The 22,745-nt window shown below is 41.2% G+C and overlaps 1 protein-coding gene across 8 annotated transcripts in view; it reads left to right on the top strand.

Annotated features, from left to right (window-relative positions):
* Positions 1–22,745, top strand: part of EPS15L1 (epidermal growth factor receptor pathway substrate 15 like 1) — a 292,668-nt gene that overhangs the window by 205,975 nt on the left and 63,948 nt on the right. For all 8 annotated transcript variants that reach the window (XM_029610996.1, XM_029610995.1, XM_029610998.1 and 5 more), the window contains one exon: positions 17,948–18,078. In XM_029610996.1, coding sequence (XP_029466856.1) covers positions 17,948–18,078 — 131 coding nt within the window. The remainder of the gene's footprint in view (positions 1–17,947; positions 18,079–22,745) is intronic.

The following is a 22,745-nucleotide window of genomic DNA, read 5'->3' as shown; positions in this document are numbered from 1 at the left end:
TTCTCTTCATATGTAGTGGGAACTCTTATCCTGCAAACTAACACCGTCTGGAATACATTTTCTTGTTCCATGTGTCTTAGGTTTATTATGCTTTATTCTTGTGATAATGTTGTTCTCCCACAGCTGGAAAATAAGAAAATTCTAGGCCATGCATATTCCTTATTCTGTTACAAAGTTTTTGCCAGATTTGTAGAATATTGCTAATAGATTTCCAGATCCTGCAGGTATCTGTTGAAGTGCTTTGACTTGGAGTATGTTTGTCCTGAGATGATAATATCGGAAGAATAATTTTGGCATAGGATGTTCTTATTGGGTGGATACATTTGCAAGGCAATGGAACCAAAGGGAGACAGGACGACAGGTAGGCTGGAAGGCAGAGGACACCTGGAGACTGAGAGAAGGGGAAGAGGGGAATGGTGCTTGGGTCAGGGGAGAAGGGATGAGTTTTCATGGATTTAGGCTGGGGAGCGACAAAATGATAGTGTCAGGCTTGGGGGGAGGACAGATATCCATTGAATGTTGAGTGGGCGCCAAGTGAAGGTCACGTCATAAGGAAACTGAGGATTTGCCAATTTGTTTGGCCCAGTGGGCGTTCTTGGTCATGTAAAGCACTCTGAAAGGTTGAATATGTGGGTTTGAACTTGGAGATGGGGAGACTTCCCTCAGACATTACCATGCTTCAGTTCCTGTTCATCCCCCAGATCAGTCCAGACAAGTGAGTTTTGCATCCCTACCAGCAGATGGAGGCAGACAATAAAAATTTCTCAGGCATTGCTAATTAACCAAGAGTGCCATCTGCAGTCCCTCAATATTTCTTTATCTCCAGCAGATGGTAGAGGTGCAAACCTGCAGTCTGAGATAAAAAGAAAAATTAGGTTAGAATTAGAGCAGAAGAGGAGCTGAAGATTTGAAGAGAACACTCCCTGAGATGTTAGGCACCTTCGTGGGCCATCCCTCAGGTTGAGTCGGGTGAGCGGGGGCTTGCCAATCTCTGATCAGCTTTAGCCTGCAGCAGCCAGGTGTCTGAAAACCAGGGGTCCAGGTTTCTTCTTTCCTCCTAAGGACTTCTTCCCTGAAGTGTCTCCTGCAGCAGGTAAGTATTTCTTCCTTCTGTCTGAGTTTGTTCTTTTTGCTGGCATTATGTCCTTAAAAAAAATAAAAAGGCAGCTAGCAGCTGAAGGGCGGTCAGGCGGGCAGTCGCATAGCAGACCATGGGGAGGAAGAGGCTGAGTATTTGCTGCGTTTTGGAGCTTCAGGACAGTGCCTTTTAGCCAAGGGAAGCTTTGGGGCAGTGTGCTGAGTGGGTGGTTCATGCCAAGATCAGGCCAACAATGTTTTCCTGCGGCAGGTAGTCTCAGCTGAGTGTGTGCATAATGGCACCAACACAGTCTCCTGAGCGCAAGAAAGGGTGCTGGGCCAGTGGCTCCAACTGCGTTCAGCTCAATTCGGCCGCGCACTGCTGGCAGTGTGCTGTGGGAGGGGGAGAACCCTCCATGGGAGCTGCTAGTACTAGAAGGGTCACTTGTTCCTCAGGCACAGTGGAGGAAATTCCAGGAGGAGATGACTACTTGACAAGCAGGAAGACAGCATGCAACAAGAGGCAATCAGTCTCTCGGAAGCCCAGAGTGTTCCCTTCCCTGCCATTCCCTGCAATTCAGGGGGAGGAGAATCAATTGGAGGAGCTCATCCCAATTGGAGGGGATGGGAATGTGGAAGATTTTTCTACAGATTTTGATTTTCTTTTGCACAAGGCCTATCTGGCCAGGAAGAGTGCTGGAAGTAAGCAGCCCCTGAGGTCGCTGTAGAGTCTCTCTGAGACTGAAGGTGTCCCAGCCCAGGGGGTGGGGAGACCTACTCTGCCATTTGGGTCTGGCCCATCCTGTTGGGTAAGAGGACTCAGAGGATTCCGTTGATTTGCAGGATGAGCTGGAGAATGATCTGGGGGATGATCTAGGAGATGCCCAGGTAGTCAATGCGGTGGATGTGGATCAAGATGGAAGCAAGTATTGTCCGACCCAGAGAAGGTCCCGATTGTGGAGGGAGATGATCCACGAGTGGTCCATCCCTTCCGCAAAGAGGAGTTGAGGCTTATAATTGCCAAATCCTGCAGGAGCTGGGTATTAAGGTGCTCCAGGAGGAGTCAGATAATGAAGGGGTGGACCCCGGTGCTGGATGGGCTGCAAAGCCCATCGAAGGCTTTTTTACTCATTGAGAAGATTAAGAAGCTGGTGAACCCAGGAATGGGATTTTCTAGAAGCGGGTCTTAAGGTGGCCAGGATAATGGCGAAGTTATGCTCCTTAACAGAGGACACTTTGCAGCTGTAAGTTTTGCCTAAGGTAAATGCTTCAGTTTCAGTGGTCACCAAGAAGAATCCAGTTGCAGGCTCGGCTGTGCTAAAGGATGTTCAGGAATGCTCGTTAGAGAGTCAGCTGAAAAAGGATGTCTGAGGTCTCGACATTGAGCCTTCAAGCGGTGATCTGTGGTAACCTGATGCAAAGGACTTGTTTATGCTGGGTATAGAACTCTCCAAATGGTAGATGAAATTTAATGTGGACAAGTGCAAGGTGTTGCATATAGGGAAAAATAACCCTTCTGTAGTTACACGATGTTAGGTTAGGAAAAAGATCTAGGCATCATAGTGGATAATATTTTAAAATCGTCAGCTCAGTGTGCTGCAGCAGTCAAAAAAAGCAAACAGAATGTTAGGAATTATTAGGAAGGGAATTTAATAAAACGGAAAATGTCATAATGCCTCTATATCGCTCCATGGTGAGACCACACCTGTGTACAATTCTGGTCACCGCATCTCAAAAAAGATATAGTTGTGATGTAGAAGGTACAGAGAAGGGCAACCAAAATGATAAAGGGGATGGAACAGTTCCCCTATGAGGAAAAGCTGAAGGAGGTTAGGGCTGTTCAGTTTGGAGAAGAGACAGCTGAGGGGGGATATGATAGAGGTCTTTAAGATCATGAGAGGTCTTGAATGAGTAGATGTGAATTGGTTATTTACACTTTTGAATAATAGAAGGACTAGGGAGCATTCCATGAAGTTAGCAAGTAGCACATTTAAGACTAATCGGAGAAAATTCTTTTTCACTCAACGCAAAATAAAACTCTGGAATTTGTTTCCGGAGGATGTGGTTAGTGCAGTTAGTGTAGCTGGGTTCCAAAAAGGTTTGGATACGTTCTTGGAGGAGAAGTCCATTAAAGGCTATTAATCAAATTTTCTTAGGGCCGGATTTTAAAAGGGTTACGCGCTTAAGTTAAGTGCGTAACCCTTAAAAAAAAAAAAAAAAAAAAAAAAAAAAAACCTGCGCGCGCGCTGAGCCTATTTTGCATAGGCTTGGTGGCGCGCGCAAGCCCCGGGATGCGCGTAAGTCCCGGGGCTTTGCTAGGGGGGGCGTGTTGGGGGGCGGCGCGACATTCGGGGTGTTCCGTGGAGGGGGGGGGGCGTGGTGCCGGCCCAGGGACATTCCGGGGAGTGTGACCAAGGTCTCCGGACCAGCCCCCGGGTCGGGTGATGGCGCGGCAGCGGGCCATCGGCGTGCTCGAGTTACACTTGCTTCGAGCAGGCATAACTTGTGCGATAAAGTTAAGGGGGGGTTTAGATAGGGGCCAGGGGTTGGGTTAGGGAGAGGAAGGTGCGGGGGGATGGAAGGAAAGTTACCTCAGAGGCCGCTCCAATTTCGGAGCGGCCTCGGAGGGAACAGGCAGCGCGCAAGGCTCGGCGCGTGCATGTTGCACAAATGTGCACCCCCTTGCGCTTGCCGACCCCGGATCTTATAAAATCCGGCGTACTTTTGTTCGCGCCTGGTGAGCGAACAAAAGTACGCGAGCACACTGTTTTTTAAAATGTACCCCTTAGGGAATAGCCACTGCTATTAATTGCATCAGTGGCATGGGATCTTCTTAGTGTTTGGGTAATTGCCAGGTTCTTGTGGCCTGGTTTCGCCTCTGTTGGAAACAGGATGCTGGGCTTGATGGACCCTTGGCCGGACCCAGCATGGCGATTTCTTATGTTCTTTTGATAGGGTGTTGTTAATTGATACTTGGTAGCTTCTGTTGGATAGGTAGGATGAAAAACATCGTAGGGTTGTGTCTGTTAGACCAGTTTCTTTCAGTCTTTCTATGAGAGTTGTATGGTTTACCGTGTTGAAGGCAGTTGTTAGGTCTAGTAGGATGAGTAGGTATTTCTTGCCTTTGTCGAATCCTCTTAGTATTGTGTTGTTTAGTGAGAGTAGGAGTGTTTCTCTGCTTAAGTTTTCTCTGAGTCCAAATTGCATTGGTCGTAAGATGTTATTTGTTTCAAGGTAGTCAGTGAGTTGGGAGTGGACGACCTTTTCGATAATCTTGGTTATGAGAGAGGTTCGATATAGGGCGGTAGTTTGATAGTTTTTCAGGGTCAAGGTTGTTCTTTTTTAGGATTGGTTTAATTACTGCTGATTTGAGACATTTGGGGTAGTTGCCTTCAGTCAGGGATAGGTTGACGATCTTGGTGAGTTTTTTGTTATGGTGGGTTCAATTGTTTTGATGTTTGGTATGGGGATGCTGTCGAGTGGGTGGTTGGCAGGGTTCATTTTTTTGATGGTATTTCGAGGGAGGAGGCAGTGTCAAAGTTTGCCTATTTTGTGGTTTCCTTTATGTTCATCTTGATGGTTTGGCTGTTGTTTAGGCTGCTTTGGATTAGGTTTGTTATTTTCTTATTAAATAATTCTGCAAATTCATCGCTTCCGTGTTTAGTGCATGGTGTTTTCTGGGTGGTTTTTGTGAGGTTTTGCACTATGGAGAATAGCATTCTGGAGTTACGTTGGAATTTGTTGATTTTGTTTGAGAAGAATTCTTTTTTGGCGTTGTTAATGACGTTTTTGTAGTTGGTTAGCATATCTGATATTTTATTCCTTCGCCATGCTTTTTCTTTCTTCCGCCTTGTGGATCAAAAGGCACTTGCCCTTACCCGGGACCTGAAAGGAGGAAGCTATATCGAAAATTACACCCTCTGGCATAAACATCACTGATTGTCCTAGCAAAGAAGATGGATATCTGCAAATTTTCCCCCAGAAGGCTTGAAATGGTAGAGCCAAGCCAGAAGCAATGCCCCAGGGTGCCTTTGTCTAACATACATGGCACAGTTCTGAATCTAAAAAACCCACCCTGTGAAGCCAAACTGGTGGTAAATACACCCTATGTAAAAGTTTGTATTGCATCTCCCGCAAAGCTGCATCTTCTGTAAACTTGGGTATGTTTGATGGAGTGAAGAAGAGGAAACTCAGTGTTGGTATTTCTGCTATACAGTTAGCGTGTAGCTGAGAGCAAGAAACCTCAGGCTTTAAGCCAGTTAAGGATTTGCGAATGCGTGAGATCCCCAGCCTGCCATGCCTGTCTACTTGAAAAAATTCTCTAAGCCAGTTAGCGAAGGTATCACGGAGATGGTCTTTCTGCAAGGAGAGAACAAAATGATGCAGTTGGAGAAAAGCAAAAAAGGGATTAGAAGAGAATGCTTACCACGGTTGCAACTCCTGGAACATCAACATAACTCCCTGGGAGTCCACTAGCTGTGATAGAGATACCACCCCTTGCTCTGCCCATTGACAGAATATCAAGCTTTGTAGACCTGGTGCAAAGTCCAAATTGCTCCTTCTTGGTAGACATACAGATTCCCTTGGGTTCTGACCCAGCTTGGCGCAAAGATAGCTTCATGCCTTGTGCAGAGATGCAATGAAGGTATTGCTACGCACAACAGGAGGTAAAAGGGCTCATAGCATGGATTACAAATGAAGGGAAACAAAAGAAGGAGATAGATCTAAAGTCCTTCAATCGATCTTTATTGTTATAAATACCAATTTCTTTTTAAAAAAAAAAGCCTGACTCAGGCAGAGTTTCACCAAAAAAGGCTGCTTCAGGGGCTGCAAAGTATCACATAGAAATAACAAATAAAAAATAGTAAACATATATATGTGTGAGATCCTAATATCTGAAGTGGTAATGTATAAAATTAATTAAAAATATGTAACACATATAGAAAATAAATTAATAAATACAAATCATAAATTACATAAAAATTAGACAGAAAAAATAAATGGCCTATCTGTATAATAAAATATATTAATGGTGTTTGCAGGCATAAGTGTGAACAGGAGGCAAATTTATTTATTTATTTATTTATTTATTTAGGGCTTTTTTATACCGACATTCATGATACCAATCATATCATATCGGTTTACAAGAAACAATGGTGCAAAAACATTAACATCAGCGTGAACAATAGGCGAAGAGAGAACAAGTGAACCAAAGTTACAATAAAATAAAGGCTGTTAACAGAAAGTTAAATACCTGTGCTGGCAATGTAACTGTCATATGGAATAGTGCAGATTTGAACAACCTTCGGTGGTATCCTTAAAATAAAAATTGCATAATTATGTAAGTAATGGTTGAAAAATCATCTGATTGTATTAAGAAAGGAATCTAAGAATTTGTTACCTAGTCCAATCGCGTTAAACTTGTAGGTGACATCTCTCTCAATCTATTATTGAATCTAAAATTAATATAGAATATTTTTAATTATAGCAAAAATTGTGTGCTTGAATATCCTTTCCTCGTGAGAAGGAAGGAAAAAGTTAACAAAATATGAAGAACGTTCTGGTGCTGACCCGTAAATCTGCAAAAACGTGAAATGACTGTGCAAACAGTTTAAATAAAAAAAATCTTGTTGTTAAGGTGTACATGCTAAGGAAAATAATTTTTTTAATTGAATATGGACAATATTAATAAAAAACAGTCATGATCAACATCAAACTTGAGAGTCCATCAATTGGATTGAGTAAGCGATTTTAATAATTAGCAGTCAATTTCTAATCGATAATACCAATACCTCGAGCACTAATTCATCAGATTAATTTTGTATATCGGTGCCCATGACATTTAGAAAAAAAATAATTTTAATTTTAATATTTAAACAAGGAGTGACGTGAGCCGTGACTAACACTGGTGCACTACTGCAACTTTCGTTTTGAATTGGTAAGCCGCTGAGAACTAAAGTGCTTCCTATTGAAACTGTAAACAAATATCTGCTTTCAGGAGAATCGCTGTATAATCTGGCCGAGAAATTAAATTCATAAAAATGCTCTACTATAAATAATTTTGCCGTTCAACATTGAAATGACTTACTTTTTTTTTATTTATTGCAGTTTTTTTTAAATTATACATTCAAGTATATCCTTGAAAGAAAGAAAATTACAATGACATTAAGAAGCAATATATATATTATATTAAACTCCTACTAATATATAATTGAGGAAAATAATTATTATAATGTCATTTTCCCAAGTCCTCTTGTTTAGGAGAACCTTACACCAAGGGAAGACTCCTAATTAAGGAAAGCAAACAAAGCTGGAAAGCTAGATAGTGCAGAATGGTTACATAGTAAAGAAAGAATATCCCATCTTTATGAGGTTATAGAGTTTCAGATAAAGATACATCATTCGAAGAAGAAGTTCTATCAGAAATAAATTTAGAAAGTTGAGAAGGCTGAAAGAATGTATATGTAAGATCACGATATTTAGAAGGCATTATACGCAGATGATGTCCAAATTATCATCCCCATCCAAAATTCACTATCCGATGCATTAAAGCGCTGGGAGTCCTGCCTAGTGTCCATCAATCACCTTCTCACAAACCTCCACCTGGCTTTAAACCCCAGCAAAACCGAACTGCTCCTTATCTCACCAAACCCCTAAACCTGTGCTCTCCACCGATCCCGCCTATCAAGCCATTTCCTCCAAGCCCGTCGTGAGAGACCTTGGTGCCATCCTTGACCAACACCTGAATCTAGAGAAGCATATCAACTCCATCCTCAAGGAGGGTTTCTATAAGCTGAATGTTCTAAAAACAAACCCAAAAAAACCCTAAAACCTCTACTACATTCTCCTGACTTCCTCACGGTTATTCAGGCAACCCTATCCTCCAAACTGGACTATTGCAACTCTCTGTTGCTCAGGCTGCCCTACTCCACAATAAAACCCCTCCAAATGCTCCAGAACGCATTCGCTAGGACCATCACAAATGCCAAGAAATCCACCCACATTACTCCTATCCTTAAAGATTTACACTGGCTCCCCATTCCATCTCGCATCCTATACAAATCACTCTCCATCATTCATAAATCCATCTATTGTCACAATTCCAACTGGCTAGATGAACCTCTCGTCTCACCCTCTCCAACCGCCCCACCAAATCAAACAATAAAGGCTCTCTCCAGGTACCCTCTCTAAAGAAGGCACACCTCTCATCCACAAGAGATCGTGCCATCTCCATTGCTGGACCCTCGCGATGGAGCTCACTTCCCTCCTCTCTTCGCCTGGAGCCCTGTCCCGCCAAATTCAAAAAGAAACTAAAGGCTTGGCTCTTTAGACAAGCATACCCTGACTAGTCCCCCCCCTTTCATCTCCCTTTCTCCCCTCCCTTTTCAACTGAGCCTGTATAAAATCGTACTATTTACTGTATAAGAAGTTTACTGTTATTTATCATGTTTATCTTTTTTCCATTTGTTTCTTAATTTATTTCAAGTATTATATATTCTATATGCATTGTTTGCACATTTCTCGGCCCCTTCGGCTGCTTTGTCTATTCTCTCCCCTCCCCTCCTCCGGTTCTTTGTAATTTCCACCTGCTCTCAGTTATTATGTAAACCGGCATGATGTTCCCCACTAATGTCGGTATATAAAATCCTTAAATAAATAAATAAATAAATTTGCATGGAAATTTTAGAAGAAATAGAGCCCCCAGACTCTTGGTCTCATTATAAGAAACTGCTTCCTCCTATTTAATCAAATTGTATCTAGGTGTTTCTATTAAAATTAATACTGAGAATCAATAGAAATAATAATCATACTGTAGAGGGACTGGTTAGTGCCCTAATAATTGTTGACCAAAATTATTAATTGTATGGATCACCAAGATTCTACAGAACATAAAAAAAAAACTTGTCGATACGCTATGTGATAGAATACATTAAATCAACATTAATGGTAAAATAACTCCTGATTGTCATAATATATTGAATTTAATCCTTAGCGACATTTCCTAATATAATTCAATAACGGCAAAATGAAGCTATTAATAAATTATGCTTAAAACCGCAATTTAGCTCCTAAAAAATATCTTATTGATTAAGCAGAGACAGCTAGTCAAGCACCTCATTTGGCTCAAATTAAATCTAAGATGTAATTAAAAAAACTAAAAGTAAGATATGAAAATAAAAAACAAACTAAAATAATGACATGAATATGAACACTGCAACAAAATAAAAAGTAAAAAAAATATATGAATTGGCAAAAATGTGAGGATAAATTTCTATTGTTTCTCAGTATTAATTTTAATAGAGACACCTAGATACAATTTGATAAATTCTTTGTGCTTAAAGATTAAATAGGACTGTATAAGTTTGGTGTAAATTGGAAAGGTTTTCCTTCCCCCGATGGAATGAATAATAAATAATACGTGGACTACTTAAAGAAAACTGTGCCATTGCACGTTAAAATTATATAAATTAAAAACATGATTTCATAGGTATATGGTGGAATATCTAATTTTAATAATTGATTGTGTTTTGCCAACGTTTGACGTGAAGTTCTGCATGTAATTCATTGTATTAAGGAATAAGACCCATTGACTCCGCCCAATAAATAAGATTGACAGATTTCTTGGTTCCAAATTGAAAGACAGGTCCCATTGACTCCGCCCACTCAGGATGATTGACACACTTTTTGGTGCCAGCCCTAGCATTTTAAATCACTGTCAACGCATGGCTTCACTTTCTAATGCACAGGAATTTTATAAGATCTGAAGCCCAGGATCGTATTTAATCGAACTCATTAAGGTTACCGGGAGTACATGCTTTGATACTGAAGACTTTTAAATGTAAGTAATTTCAATGTTGAATGGCAAAATTATTTATAGTAGAGCATTTCTATGAATTTAATTTCTCGGCCAGATTATACAGCGATTCTCCTGAAAGCAGATATTTGTTTACAGTTTCAATAGGAAGCACTTTAATTCTCTGCGGCTTACCGATTCAAAACGAAAGTTGCAGTAGTGTACCGGTGTCTGGCATGGGTCACATCACTCCTTGTTTAAACATTAAAATTAAAATTATTTTTTTCTAAATGTCATGAGCACCAATATACAAAATTAATCTGATGAATTAGTGCTCGAGGTATTGGTATTATCTATTAGAAATTGACTGCTAATTATTAAAATCGCTTACTAAATCCACTTGATGGACTCTCAAGTTTGATGTTGATTATATCATGACATATTGTTTATTAATATTGTCCATATTCAATTAAAAATATTTTTCTTAGCATGTACACCTTAACAAGATTTTTTAAATTTAAACTGTTTGCAAAGTCATTTCACGTTTTTGCAGATTCACGGGTCAGCACCAGAAAGTTCTTCATATTTTAACTTTTTCCTTCCTTCTCATGAGGAAAGGATATTCAAGCACACAATTTTTGCTATAATTAAAAATATTCTATATTAATTTTAGATTCAATAATATATTGAGAGAGTTTAACGCGATTGCACTAGGTAAAAAATTCTTAGATTCCTTTCTTAATACACTCAGGTGATTTTTCAACCATTGCTATCATAATTATACAATTTTCATTATTTTAAGGATACCACCGAAGGTTGTTCAAATCTGTACTGTTCCATTGACAGTTACATTGCCAGCACAGGTATTTAACTTTCTGTTAACAGCCTTTATTTTATTGTAACTTTGGTTCACTTGTTCTCTCTTCGCCTATTGTTCACGTTGATGTTAATGTTTTTGCACCATTGTTTCTTGTAAACCGATATGATATGATTGGTATCATGATGTCGGTATAAAAAAGTCCTAAATAAATAAAACTTATGCCTACAAACACCATTAATATATTTTAGTATACAGATAGGCTGTTTGTTTTCTATGTTGTCTTTCATTTTTATGTAATTTATGATTTGTATTTTTTATTAATTTATTTTCTATATGTTACATATTTTTAATTTTATACATTACCACTACAGATATTAGAATCTGACACATAACATATGTTTACTAACTGGGGCAGATTTTAAAACCTGCGTGTGGGCGCAGATTTGTTTGCTCAACCCAGCGTGAACAAATCTACACCCGATTTTATAACATGCACGTGCAACCGCGAGCATGTTATAAAATCCAGGGTCGGCGCATGCAAGGGGGTGCACAATTGTGCAACTTGTGCGCGCCGAGCCGCACAGCCTGCCTCCGTTCCCTCCGAGGCCGCTCCGAAATTGGAGGCCCTTGGAGGGAGCTTTCCTTCCGCCCCCCCCCCCCCCCCCACACACCTTCCCCTCCCTTCCTCTACCTAACCCGCCCCCCAGCCCTACCTAGAACCCCCCCCTTACCTTTGTTGAAGTTACGCCTGCCAGCCGGCCTGTGATCCCAGGCACAGCGGCAAATGGCCACTGTACATGGAGGCTCAGGCCACGCCCCTTTTTGCAAGCCCTGGGACATAACGCGTGTCCCTGGGCTTGCGCGCACCGCCAAGCCTATGCAAGATAGGCTCGGCGCGCACAGGGGCAGGCAGGGGCAACTTTTTTGGGGTTACGCGCGTCTCCCTTTGAAAATCTGACCCACTATTTTTTATTTGTTATTTCTGTGTGATATTTTGCAGCCCCTGAAGCAGCCTTTTTTGGTGAAACTCGGCCTGAGTTGGGCTTTTGTTGAGAAATTAGTATTTATAACAATAAAGATTGATTGAAGGACCTAGAACTATCTCCTTTGTTTGTTTTCCTCACGGCTTTGATAGATGACCTTCCTTGTTGTTTTTTGGGTCCATCCTTTCAAATGAAGGGGTCAGTGGTTTGAGTAGCTCTTTTTCTAAACCAAGGGGGTGAAGTGGGAAGCCTTAAATATCCATCCTTCACGTGACATAAGAGTCAAGCCATGTTATATTCCTCTATGTCTGGGACCCCTAGGCCCCCCTGCTGTCAGGACCCCACCAAGTGAGCTACCACAATCCAAGCCCTCTTTCTCCTCCATATAAAACGTTACAGCATAGCATATATTAATCAAACATCCCTCTTCTGAAGCGATAGAGGAAGGTTTTGTAAAACAAATAGCCACTGTGGCCAGACCATCATCTTAAATAGGTTCACCCTTCCCGTCACTGAAAGTGGTAAATCCATCCAGTCTAAAAACTTTGTTTTAAGGGATTTTAAGAGTGGGAGAAAGTTTAAATCTTAGATCTGATCGAGGGCTGTGGACAGTTGAATACCTAAATATTGAAAAGACTCCCCAGCCCATCTAAGAGAGAATCTCTGTCCCCAATTCATCTGGAAATGTACGGGATAAGCTATTGCCTCAGACTTGCTAACATTTAGTTTAAAACCAGAAAAAGAACTGAAGAGCATAAACTCTTCCATCAAGGCTGTCAAAGATTCCACTGGGCTACTCAAATACACCACCAGGTCGTCTGCAAAAGCCACAACCTTAAAGTGTTGGATACCCATCTTGAGGCCGGAAATCCAAGCATTACCCTGAATGGCCCTTAATAATGGCTCAAGATTTAGGATAAATAGTAGGGGTGATAGAGGACAGCCCTGCCACATCCCGCATTGCAGAAAGAGCTCTCTACTAAGGGATCCATTGATCATAATTTGTGCCCAGGGCACCGAGTAAAGTAAGCGGACTACTTTCAGCCAATCACCTTGGAACCCAAATTGTTCCAAAGTAAAGAAATGTAATCCCAGGCTACATGATCGAAGGCCTTCTCGGCATCAAAACTGATCAATAAGGATGGTATCATGCGAGATGTGCTCCAAGCAACAGAGGCCGAAACTCGCCGCACTTTAAAAACAGGAAGGCACCCCCTACAAATCTCGCCTGGTGTTCACCAATGAGCAATGCCAATCGATCAGCATAAATATTTGCAAGTAATTTGACATTGAAATTTGTAATGCTCTAGTTCTGTAAGAACTTGGATCAAGAGGGTCCTTATCTTTTTTGAGTATTAGCATGATCAGAGCTTTATTAACATAGGGTGGAAACGCCTGTTGCCCAAGTATGTGTTCATAATGAAGGAGCAGGGGGGGCACCTAGTCTCGTAAGATTTTATAAAACTCCCCCCCCCCCCAATAGCCATCTGGTCTAGGGGCCTTATAAGGAGGAGCCCCCAAAATACCACACTGAATCTCCTCTAATCGGAGCGGAGCATTTAATTTTTTAAGTTGTGTATCTGTGAGTTGCAGAAGAGCCAGTCTTTGAAAAACGTTGTCCTAAACATGGCTCTTTTAAACAAGTGTTCTGCAAGGAACAGGAGAAATAAAGAATGGCTGTGTAGTTATTGAATCATACAGCAATTAGATCACCGTGTAATACCAAGCATTTAAGAATAGTTAAGTTATTAATAATTAGATATTTTAAAGTTTTAGTTTTAATTTTATTATTATGATTTTATTATATACTTGGATTTAAATGATTAAGATTTTTATGCATAGTTAAGATTTAAGATTCTGGAATTGTGCTAAACATTTTAATGTTTTTACTCTAACCGGATGCAATATGATGGCGCTTTTAACTTCCATATTGTAATTTATTTTGTGCCTTGATGTAAACTGTTGTTATGGTTAAACACTTAACGACGGTCTATAAAAGCTATTAAACTTAAACTGTGTCTACAGATTGTCGAGTATAAAGATGTTGATAATAATCAAGAAGGATCTCACACAGTCCCTCATGAGAGTTGGCAACTTTCTGGTTCGCTTCCTGGGCTGCTGCTATATATTTAGCTCCCAACTTATGTTTAACCATATGGGCCAGTAGCTTCTCTGCCTTTCTACCAAACTGGAAAAGTTGAAATTTATAATAGAACATAGATTTCACAGTGTGTTGGTACAGCAGTGACTTCAGAGCAGCCAGAGAGGTTAAAAAAATGTCTTGGCTGTCTTAGAGCGCCCAATTGCTATACGCTGGTGATCTCTTCATACCTGATGCTCCAGTTTTAATAACCAAAGAATAGTAAATCACCTGGACCAGATACTATACACCCCAGGATTCTGAAGGAATTAAAAAATGACATTTCAGATTAGTTAAAATTTGTAACCTATCATTAAAATCATCCATTTTACCTGAAGACTGGAGGGTGGCTAATGTAACCCCAATATTTAAAATGGCTCCAGGGGCGATCCTGGAAACTACAGACCAGTTAGCCTGACTTCAGTGCCAGGAAAAATAGTGGAAAGTGTTCTAAAGATCAAAATCACAGAACATATAGAAAGACATGGTTTAATGGAACAAAGTCAGCATGGCTTTACCCAGGGCAAGTCTTGTCTCACATATCTGCTTCACTTTTTTGAAGGGGTTAATCAACATGTAGATATAGGTGAACCGGTAGATTTTCAGAAGTCATTTGACAAAGTTCCTCATGAGAGGCTTCTAAGAAAACTAAAAAAATCATGGGATAGGAGGCAATGTTCTTTTGTGGATTACAAACTGGTTAAAAGACAGGAAACGGAGAGTAGGATTAAAAGGACAATTTTCTCAGTGGAAAAGGGTAAACAGTGGAGTGCCTCAGGGATCTGTACTTGGACCGGTGCTTTTCAATATATTTATAAATGATCTGGAAAAGAATACGACGAGTGAGGTTATCAAATTTGCATATGATACAAAATTATTCAGAGTAGTTAAATGTGGATAAGTGCAAGGTGTTGCATATAGGGAAAAATAACCCATGCCGTAATTACATGATGTTAGGTTCCATATTAGGAGCTACTGCACAGGAAAGAGATCTAGGCATCATAGTGGATAATACTTTGAAATCTTCAGCTCAGTGTGCTGCAGCAGTCAAAAAAGCAAACAAAATGTTAGGAATTATTAGGAAGGGAGTGGTGAATAAAACGGAAAATGTCATAATGCCTCTGTAATCGCTCCATGGTGAGTCCGCACCTTGAATACTGTGTACAATTCTGGTTGCCGCATCTCAAGAAATATATAGTTCTGATGGAGAAGGTACAAAGAAGGGCGACCAAAATGATAAAGGGGATGGAACAATTCCCCTATGAGGAAAGGCTAAAGAGGTTAGGGCTGTTCAGCTTGGAGAAGAGATGACTGAAGGGGGATATGATAGAGGTCTTTAAAATCATGAGAGGTCTTGATTGAGTAGATGTGAATTGGTTATTTACACTTTTGAATAATAGAAGGACTAGGGGGCACTCCATGAAGTTAGCATGTAGCACATTTAAAACTAATTGGAGAAAATTCTTTTCACTCAACGCACAATTAAACTCTGGAATTTGTTGCCAGAGAATGTGGTTAGTGCAGTTAGTGTAGCTGTGTTTAAAAAAAGATTGGATAAGTTCTTAGAGGAGAAGTCCATTACCTGCTATTAATCAAGTTGACTTAGAGAATAGCCACTGCCATTAGCAATGGTAACATGGAATAGACTTAGTGTTTGGGTACTTGCCAGGTTCTTATGGCCTGGATTGACCACTGTTGGAAACAGGATGCTGGGCTTGATGGACCCTTGGTCTGACCCAGAATGGCAATTTCTTATGTTCTTATAACTGGGGATCACTTACTATGTTTAAATCACCCCCCAAAATTAAGGGGACTGAGACATCCTCCCCCAATCAATTCCATAAAGAACGAAAGACCCCAGTATCGTATTGGTTCGGAGCATAGACATTGCAGATAGTGATTGGTTTTCCCTGAAGCGAGCCCTTAAGAATTAAGAAGTGACCACCTGGATTACTGATTGTTGCAGTATGATGAAAGGACAGGGATTTATTAATTATTACGGCCACTCCCGCTCTATGTGAGCCCGAGGATGCCAGAATACATCATCTACCCACCACTTGCAAAGTTTATTATGTTCAACATCACTGAGATGTGTTTCCTGGAGCATAGCTAAATCTGCTCGATGTCTTTTAATGGGTGACCCTAACCCGCATACATTCCAGGAGACAGTTCATACTAGGCATTACCCTGAAGCCATAATAACATTAAACCGATTCTTTTCTCTACCCAAGAGGTAACATACACACACACACACCCCCCCCACCAGCCTAGGGTGACCCTCATACTTCAACCGGCAGAACCCACGAGACATGAGTGCAGTTAAAACATACCAGATTTTATCTTCTCTGATTCAAATCCCCAACTGACATATAGTCAAACTATCCCAGAATCCCCCACCCCCTCCCCTCCCCTAGGCAACCAGGACTATCAGAGACCCTTCCCTCCTTCAAACTACGCCTTCCCCTCTCTATAGACCTAAAGCCCAGAACTCTGGAGTCACTAATATATAACGCTTAGGGCCCCCAAACCCACAGTACTGTGGAACAATGCACATAAAACGCCAACAATAGAACACCCTCGCATCATAAGGAGACACATGTAACAAGCACCCATTGAAACATTGGCTGTATAGTCCCATAAACCATAGCTTTGGGTGCAGCTTGTCAACTCAACAGTCCCGCCACTATCAGAGTTCCTCAATGCTCGGGGAGACACATTCAAGCATGTATCTTAAACAGAATAAGGGCTATACAGATCACAATAAGCAGGCTCCAGCCACTGCACAGTCTAATGGTACACCAAAGGGCATCCAGTCGGTCCTTACTAATGACAGGTAGAACGTCCCCAAACCTTAAATGTAGGAAGGGCAAAAGGCTTCTAGAGAAGTTCCCGGGGCTAGTCACTGCCCAAGCCATGCGTTTGGTCCCCCATGCAAACCAAAATAAGAGAAATCTTGAGAGAGAAATCCATGTCCTCCAAATTTAGCTGCTGATTCTCAAAAACGTGTAGTTATGTGCTGGCTCAGGGCCCGTTGCCGTCTTCCGATAGAGACTGGAGACATCATTGTACTTCTGCAGGGTTATTGTAGATGCAGGTTTGCCCTGCATGAGAGATTTGTAGCTTGGTTGGGTATAGTAAGAAAAAGTGAATCTTCCTCTGAAAGAGTTCAGTGCAGATCTCTCTGCAGCCCTGCTAACTTGACTGAGTTGTCTTGGAATATAAGAATCTTCCGCTGCCCCATAACAGGGTCGGGTAACGGGTAGGCCCGAAGGGAGCCAGTCGGAGACACTTCCTGCTCCCTTCACAATATCATGTGACCTCTAAGGAGGATTTTAAAAGGTTGCATGCCCACACCATTCCCAGTTGTTAACTAGGTCCTCCCACCCCCCATGTTTTAATAGCCCCAGTTACCCTTGATCCTTTAAAACCCTCAAAAATGGCTTGATTCTTTTATTTTTATAACTTACACATCATCCATAGCAGAAGTAAAGTTACATGGCAGGGGAACTCAGTGTGCACTGGGGCACATAATTATTTATGCACTCACCTCTTGGCCAGACCCCAAAACGTCCACACCTTTGCCCCACCCAGACCATGCTAACATCCCGCCCCTTTTTGGAAACTTTTGACATGTGCTTGCTGCAACGTTTGTGTACATATGGTCGCTTTTTAAAATACGGTTGGTGCATGTAAGCCTGACTTCTTCGCACATCGTCTCATTTTGGCGTATGCCAGCTTTTAAAAATGAATCTTTTAGGTCTGACTAGCAGTGTCTCTGTTGAGCAGTGACTGAGACCTTTTCCCCCTAGTTCCACAGGGACTGTCAATACTGCCTCCACAGTATTCCCAGTACAGGGAACAGAACCCGGGCCTGGGAATCCACCTGAATTCTCCATATAGCAGTATGCAGCACTTGTCACCAGACCAGCTTGATAGCATCTAAATTTTAAGGTTAAATGAAGAAATGTTAATATAGTTTTGATTCAGTTGCTGCAAGGTGACTGACAGAGGACTAAATTGTGTGTCCCACTTACCCATGTATTCTGTGTAACTCGCTGCAATGAAGAGGCCTCTTTTCTTATGCTGTGCTTCCAGTGCTGCATTGACTTCAGTTGCCTTCACTGTGTTCTTAGATCCATTTCAAGATGACCCATTCCGTGATTCTACAACTGAAGATTATTTTAAGAAGCAAACAAAGGATGATCCATTTACATCTGATCCATTCACAAAAAACCCTACTCTGTCCTTAACGTTATCCTTAAAGGTAAGTGATTTACCAGAGTGTTCTTGCCACGTGTTCAGTGTCGTCATTTCAGGTTTGTAGTGCCTCTATCCATGTGCAACCTGTTTTGCATTTAGCTTTGAACTATGAATATCATCCCCTACTCATACAAAAGTGGCATGGTTTTGTGTTCAGCCAAAAGGTGGCACAATATTCTAGTGCCTCTTAGTATATAGGGTATTGGTTTTGTTTTAATGCAGCAGGAATGAGACCTCTTGCTCAGCTGTCACTGCCCCTTTGTGTAAAGAAACATTTTTTTCCTTATTTGTAAGGAGAGCAAAAGTTTGCATACCATCATACAAGATAAATCTTGTCTGTTTCTTTTTTTAACTCCCCTTTCTCTCCTTGAATTTTCTTTACATTTAGAGACCATAGCAATACCAACAGTGCACCCTTCCTAGCTTCCTCTATAATTTTCCAGATTATGTGCTGGTCCACAATTATCATCTACTTTACATTCGCAAAGCTATTCTTAGTAGCCACTAAACCTATCAAATTACCATGGGGCATTGTCAATGGTATAAATTCCACCTAAGCAGCTCCTGCAATGCAGGACGGCCCAGCATACCCAGAGCGAGCAATCATGGCTTGTGCCCTACCACTCCAGAACAGCCAGTCAGGATTGGCAGGTGATTTTCAGGAAGCAGCAATGGAAGGGAAATCAGCACAGGGTCTGTGAGCCAGTTTGGGCTCACAAGTTCTACATTGGCCCCCATCCTCTCCTCCCAAATGGGCATCCTGTTACCAAGGAAACATATGAGGAGTGGGGCCCATGCAGGTTCTCAAAGCATGTGCTGATTTTCACGTCTGTCACTACCACTTCTGCCTGGGGATGTCTGCTACAGGTCCTGGACCAGCCAGGTGAGCTGGGATAAAGGGAGGGTGGGGAGAGATAGAAAGGGATGGAGAAATCTCAGAAAGGGACGAGGGGAGGGAAGGATAGAAGGGTGAGGACCCAAGAGGTGTCATGAGAGGGGATTGTAGAAAGGAGAGGACCAGAAGGGGCGAGTGGAGAACTGGGATGGTGTATATTCACAGCTATATCTTCAAAAGAGGATACCTCCATTTTCCATCAGTAAGCAGGCTGAATTAACCATTACATGTGGGGTGGCATCTGACAGCAACGAACAGACATCTTTCTCCAAGCCATAGAGCTTTTAGCTCTATTGAGCATGTGTGGGAGTTCCAGCGTGGACATTGCCTTGTGAGCCTCCTAATTCATTTTTTGTCTAAGCTGAAGCATGGACATGTATTTTGTCTCTCCTCTATTTTTATCTCAAATTTGCATTTTTTGGTTCAAGAAACCTATTTGCCTTGCCTCACTGCTTCTGCAGTCACACAAACAGCAACAAAAAAAAAAAAAAGAAAACTCTCTCACAGAATGTTGAGCCACAAAAAGAAATCAACTTTGAGTGGGTTTAAAAACTGCCCATGTAGAAAAGTCATGTCCCTCATTGATGGCCATGAGCTACTGCTTTTTGGGACCAGACTATGACCAGAAAACATGAAGCATGTGGATGCATGGCCCGTGCTCACAGTGCTCCAGGGCCATGCATATGGAACAACTGTGTAAATCTCTAAGGAATGGCAGTAGATCTTCCTGCAGTGCAGCATCGTCTGCTTCTTCAGGAAAGCCTTTGAGTCAAAACCGTTCCAAAACTCCCCCTTCCAGTCTGCAGCCGTGAAGTCAAGTTAAGCTGCCCAGGTACCGTCCACACATAATACATCACTCTCTTCATGAGGTGTGTTATTGCAGACAGCATCGGGCATCCTTCATTGTCACCCGCCAGCGCAAACCTCATTCCATCATGGTGCTTCACAGTATCAGAAGAACAATGCATCCTCCCGTATTGCATTGAAGCACAATGCCTTAATGTTTTGAAAGCACAGTGTGTCGAAAGATCGATGCATCCAATGAATTCAATGCACTCAACCCTTGACACACTCGAAGCATGGTGCCTGATGTAAGGCGCATCGATGCAACCTACATAAGTGCATCCTACCATGATACACTGATGCAAGTCATGCCAACCCACTCTCTGCATCTTGATTCTTCTGATATGGCCATGACTTATCTATGTCATGTCCTGGTGGCCATGTTGCATTCCACTCATATTGTGCTCCACGATGTCCCTGGTCTTTCTTCGACCAAACAGCCCAAAAGGAATGCACGAGGTGCATCTCCCAAAGATTCTGAATCATCTTTCTAGGCTCCAAAAGAATTACTTACCCAAACATTTTCTAACCATTTAAGGATATGTAGAAAAAGGAGCAAGAATACCCTTGCCTCCTCCAATGGTTAGATGGCTAACACCCCCAAGGTTGGTAGCCAAAGATCTTCAGTTACAAACACCAGTTATCTGTTTAATAGCATCACTGTCCTCAAATCTACTGCCTATTACAATGCAGAAACTAGTTCTAATTTCAGAAGAAGATGTTCCTCTGCTAACCCCAGGCCAAAGGACGCAGCAGTTCTATCAGGTTTCAGAATTAGTGTGAGATTTCTTTACTTCCCTAGCAATAAAGACAGAGGGAACACTTCAACCACCCTGTTCCACTCTTGCTTCGGCAATTCCTCAAAACTGTAATCCCAAACTCTTGGGTGTGCTTTCATCATCAGAATCTCATATTGGAGGAGTTTCTGTTCAGTTGGGTATTCATTTTTCTCTGCAGTTTCCTGCATGTTGAAGGTATTTTACAGTAGGGATACTAAACTTTTCAACACCAAGGAGATCAAAGCTTTTCTGGAAACCCTAACATGAATATCGTGGCTCATGTTTTGGTGGTCTTTGACCTCCTTAGCGCTCCCTACTGTGCACTACTGAGGACTTCTTTATTGCTAGCCATCGTGCTGCTTATTTTTCAAAGATATAGATTTTTTTTTGTACCTGTGTAGACTTTGGTGTGTTTTTGGACATTTTGTCTTTTTGCTTCAGATCTTGTGATTAAGCTGCTGACTCTGGCAGCCTCTTTAATGTGCACGGGAAGAAAGAAAGCATGACAGTCACGATTTGGAGGGATTCAAGGAAGGAGTTCTAGTTCCCATTGAGATTTCAGGAGTTATGGACAGTGGGAAAACTTTTTTTTGGGGGGGGGGGTTTGGGGAGGATGGCGGGGGCTGTGGATAAATGTGGATATGTATGAGAACTTTTCTATGTTTTTTTTAATTTCCTAACTTTCTAACACTTAACTGGGATCTGGTTGGTTTCTTTATGGATTGCGGGAGGATTTAGACTGGGAAATTTACTCTACCTGCTATATGTATATTTTACCTTTTTTTCAACAATGGTTGACCTGATAGTTTGTTCTCTTAATATAGATGGCCTCTATTACCCCATTAAAAGAGAGAAAATATTAACTGAGTTGCGCTAATTTAAAACTAATAATGCATTTCTTCAGGAAACACATTTGGACGATTTAGAACATCAGAAATTGCGTTGAGAATGGGTGGGGCATTATTTTTCTTCCTTCACTACCAGGCAAAGGAGAGTGGCTATTCTTATTAATAAAAACACACCATTCCAGTTTGAGCAACAATTTTCTGATATTAATGGTAGGTAGGTATGTCATTCTATTAGGCACTCTGCTGGGAAGAAAAGTGTTGCTTGCCAATGTTTATGCTCCAAATACTCCCATAGTTTTTTCATTCAGTTATTATCTAAATTGGTTCCATGGAATGATGATTCTATAATTCTGGGTAGAGATTCATGGATTTGTAAGCCAGTTAACATTCCTTGGAAGAACCAAGCTGATATTGGATGGGATTTCTGTGCAAGGAACTGACCATGTTTGATTCTTGGAGGCTCAAACACCTGCAAGGTTGGGAATACACCTATTTTTATTTCTGTTCATAAGGGATATTCCCGCTTGGATTCTTCTTTTCTTTTGTTTACTATGATCATGTGATTTTTAGTAGTCTGATTGATGTGCCATTTTTGGATCATTCTATAAATCAAGCTCAACTAGTATTTGTACCAAGTGGTGAAAATTCAAATACCTGCGGATGTCCCCACTTCATTATGGAGATAAAAATTTTGTAAGGTTTTTACAAGATAAATGGTTAGATTATTCTCAGGAATGCGACTAAGGCTGTGTTGAGGGGTCATATTATATCTTTATCAAGCATCCTGACATAAAGCAAGGAATCAGAGAATTTCTGTTGGTATAGTAGACTTTCTCGATTAAAATGCCTTCATATTCATGGTTTATCACCAACAGTTAGGGAAGAAACAACTTGTTAGAACTGAACTCGTCAGTAGTATATTAGATTTCAAGACACAACGTAATATACAATTTTTTCTGCATAAATTATATGAGTGGTGGAGAAAGTCGGGTAAGTTGCTAGCTAAATTAGTTCACGGTATTAGGTCCAAATCCTTCGTTACCCAGCTTAATATGATGGGAAACTGTCTCTCCACTTCTGATATTCTTGATGATTTTGAAAAGTTCTACAAATCTCAGTATTTAGTAAGGCGTAAATCTGAGGAGGCATTGAAAAAAATTTTTTTAAGTAATCTCAGCATTTCTTCTGTTTCAGAGTCACTAAGATTGGATTTTGAGGCCCCCATTCGAACATCAGAAATATGCAGGAAAATTACATCTTTGCATCTGTCTAAAGCTCCTGGCCCTGATGGGTTTGGAATAGAATT

This window comes from Rhinatrema bivittatum, chromosome 8 (assembly GCF_901001135.1).
Source record: "Rhinatrema bivittatum chromosome 8, aRhiBiv1.1, whole genome shotgun sequence".
Lineage (NCBI taxonomy): Eukaryota > Metazoa > Chordata > Amphibia > Gymnophiona > Rhinatrematidae > Rhinatrema > Rhinatrema bivittatum.
Note: the sequence above shows the minus strand (reverse complement) of the source record. Positions and strands in the feature narration are given on the sequence as shown.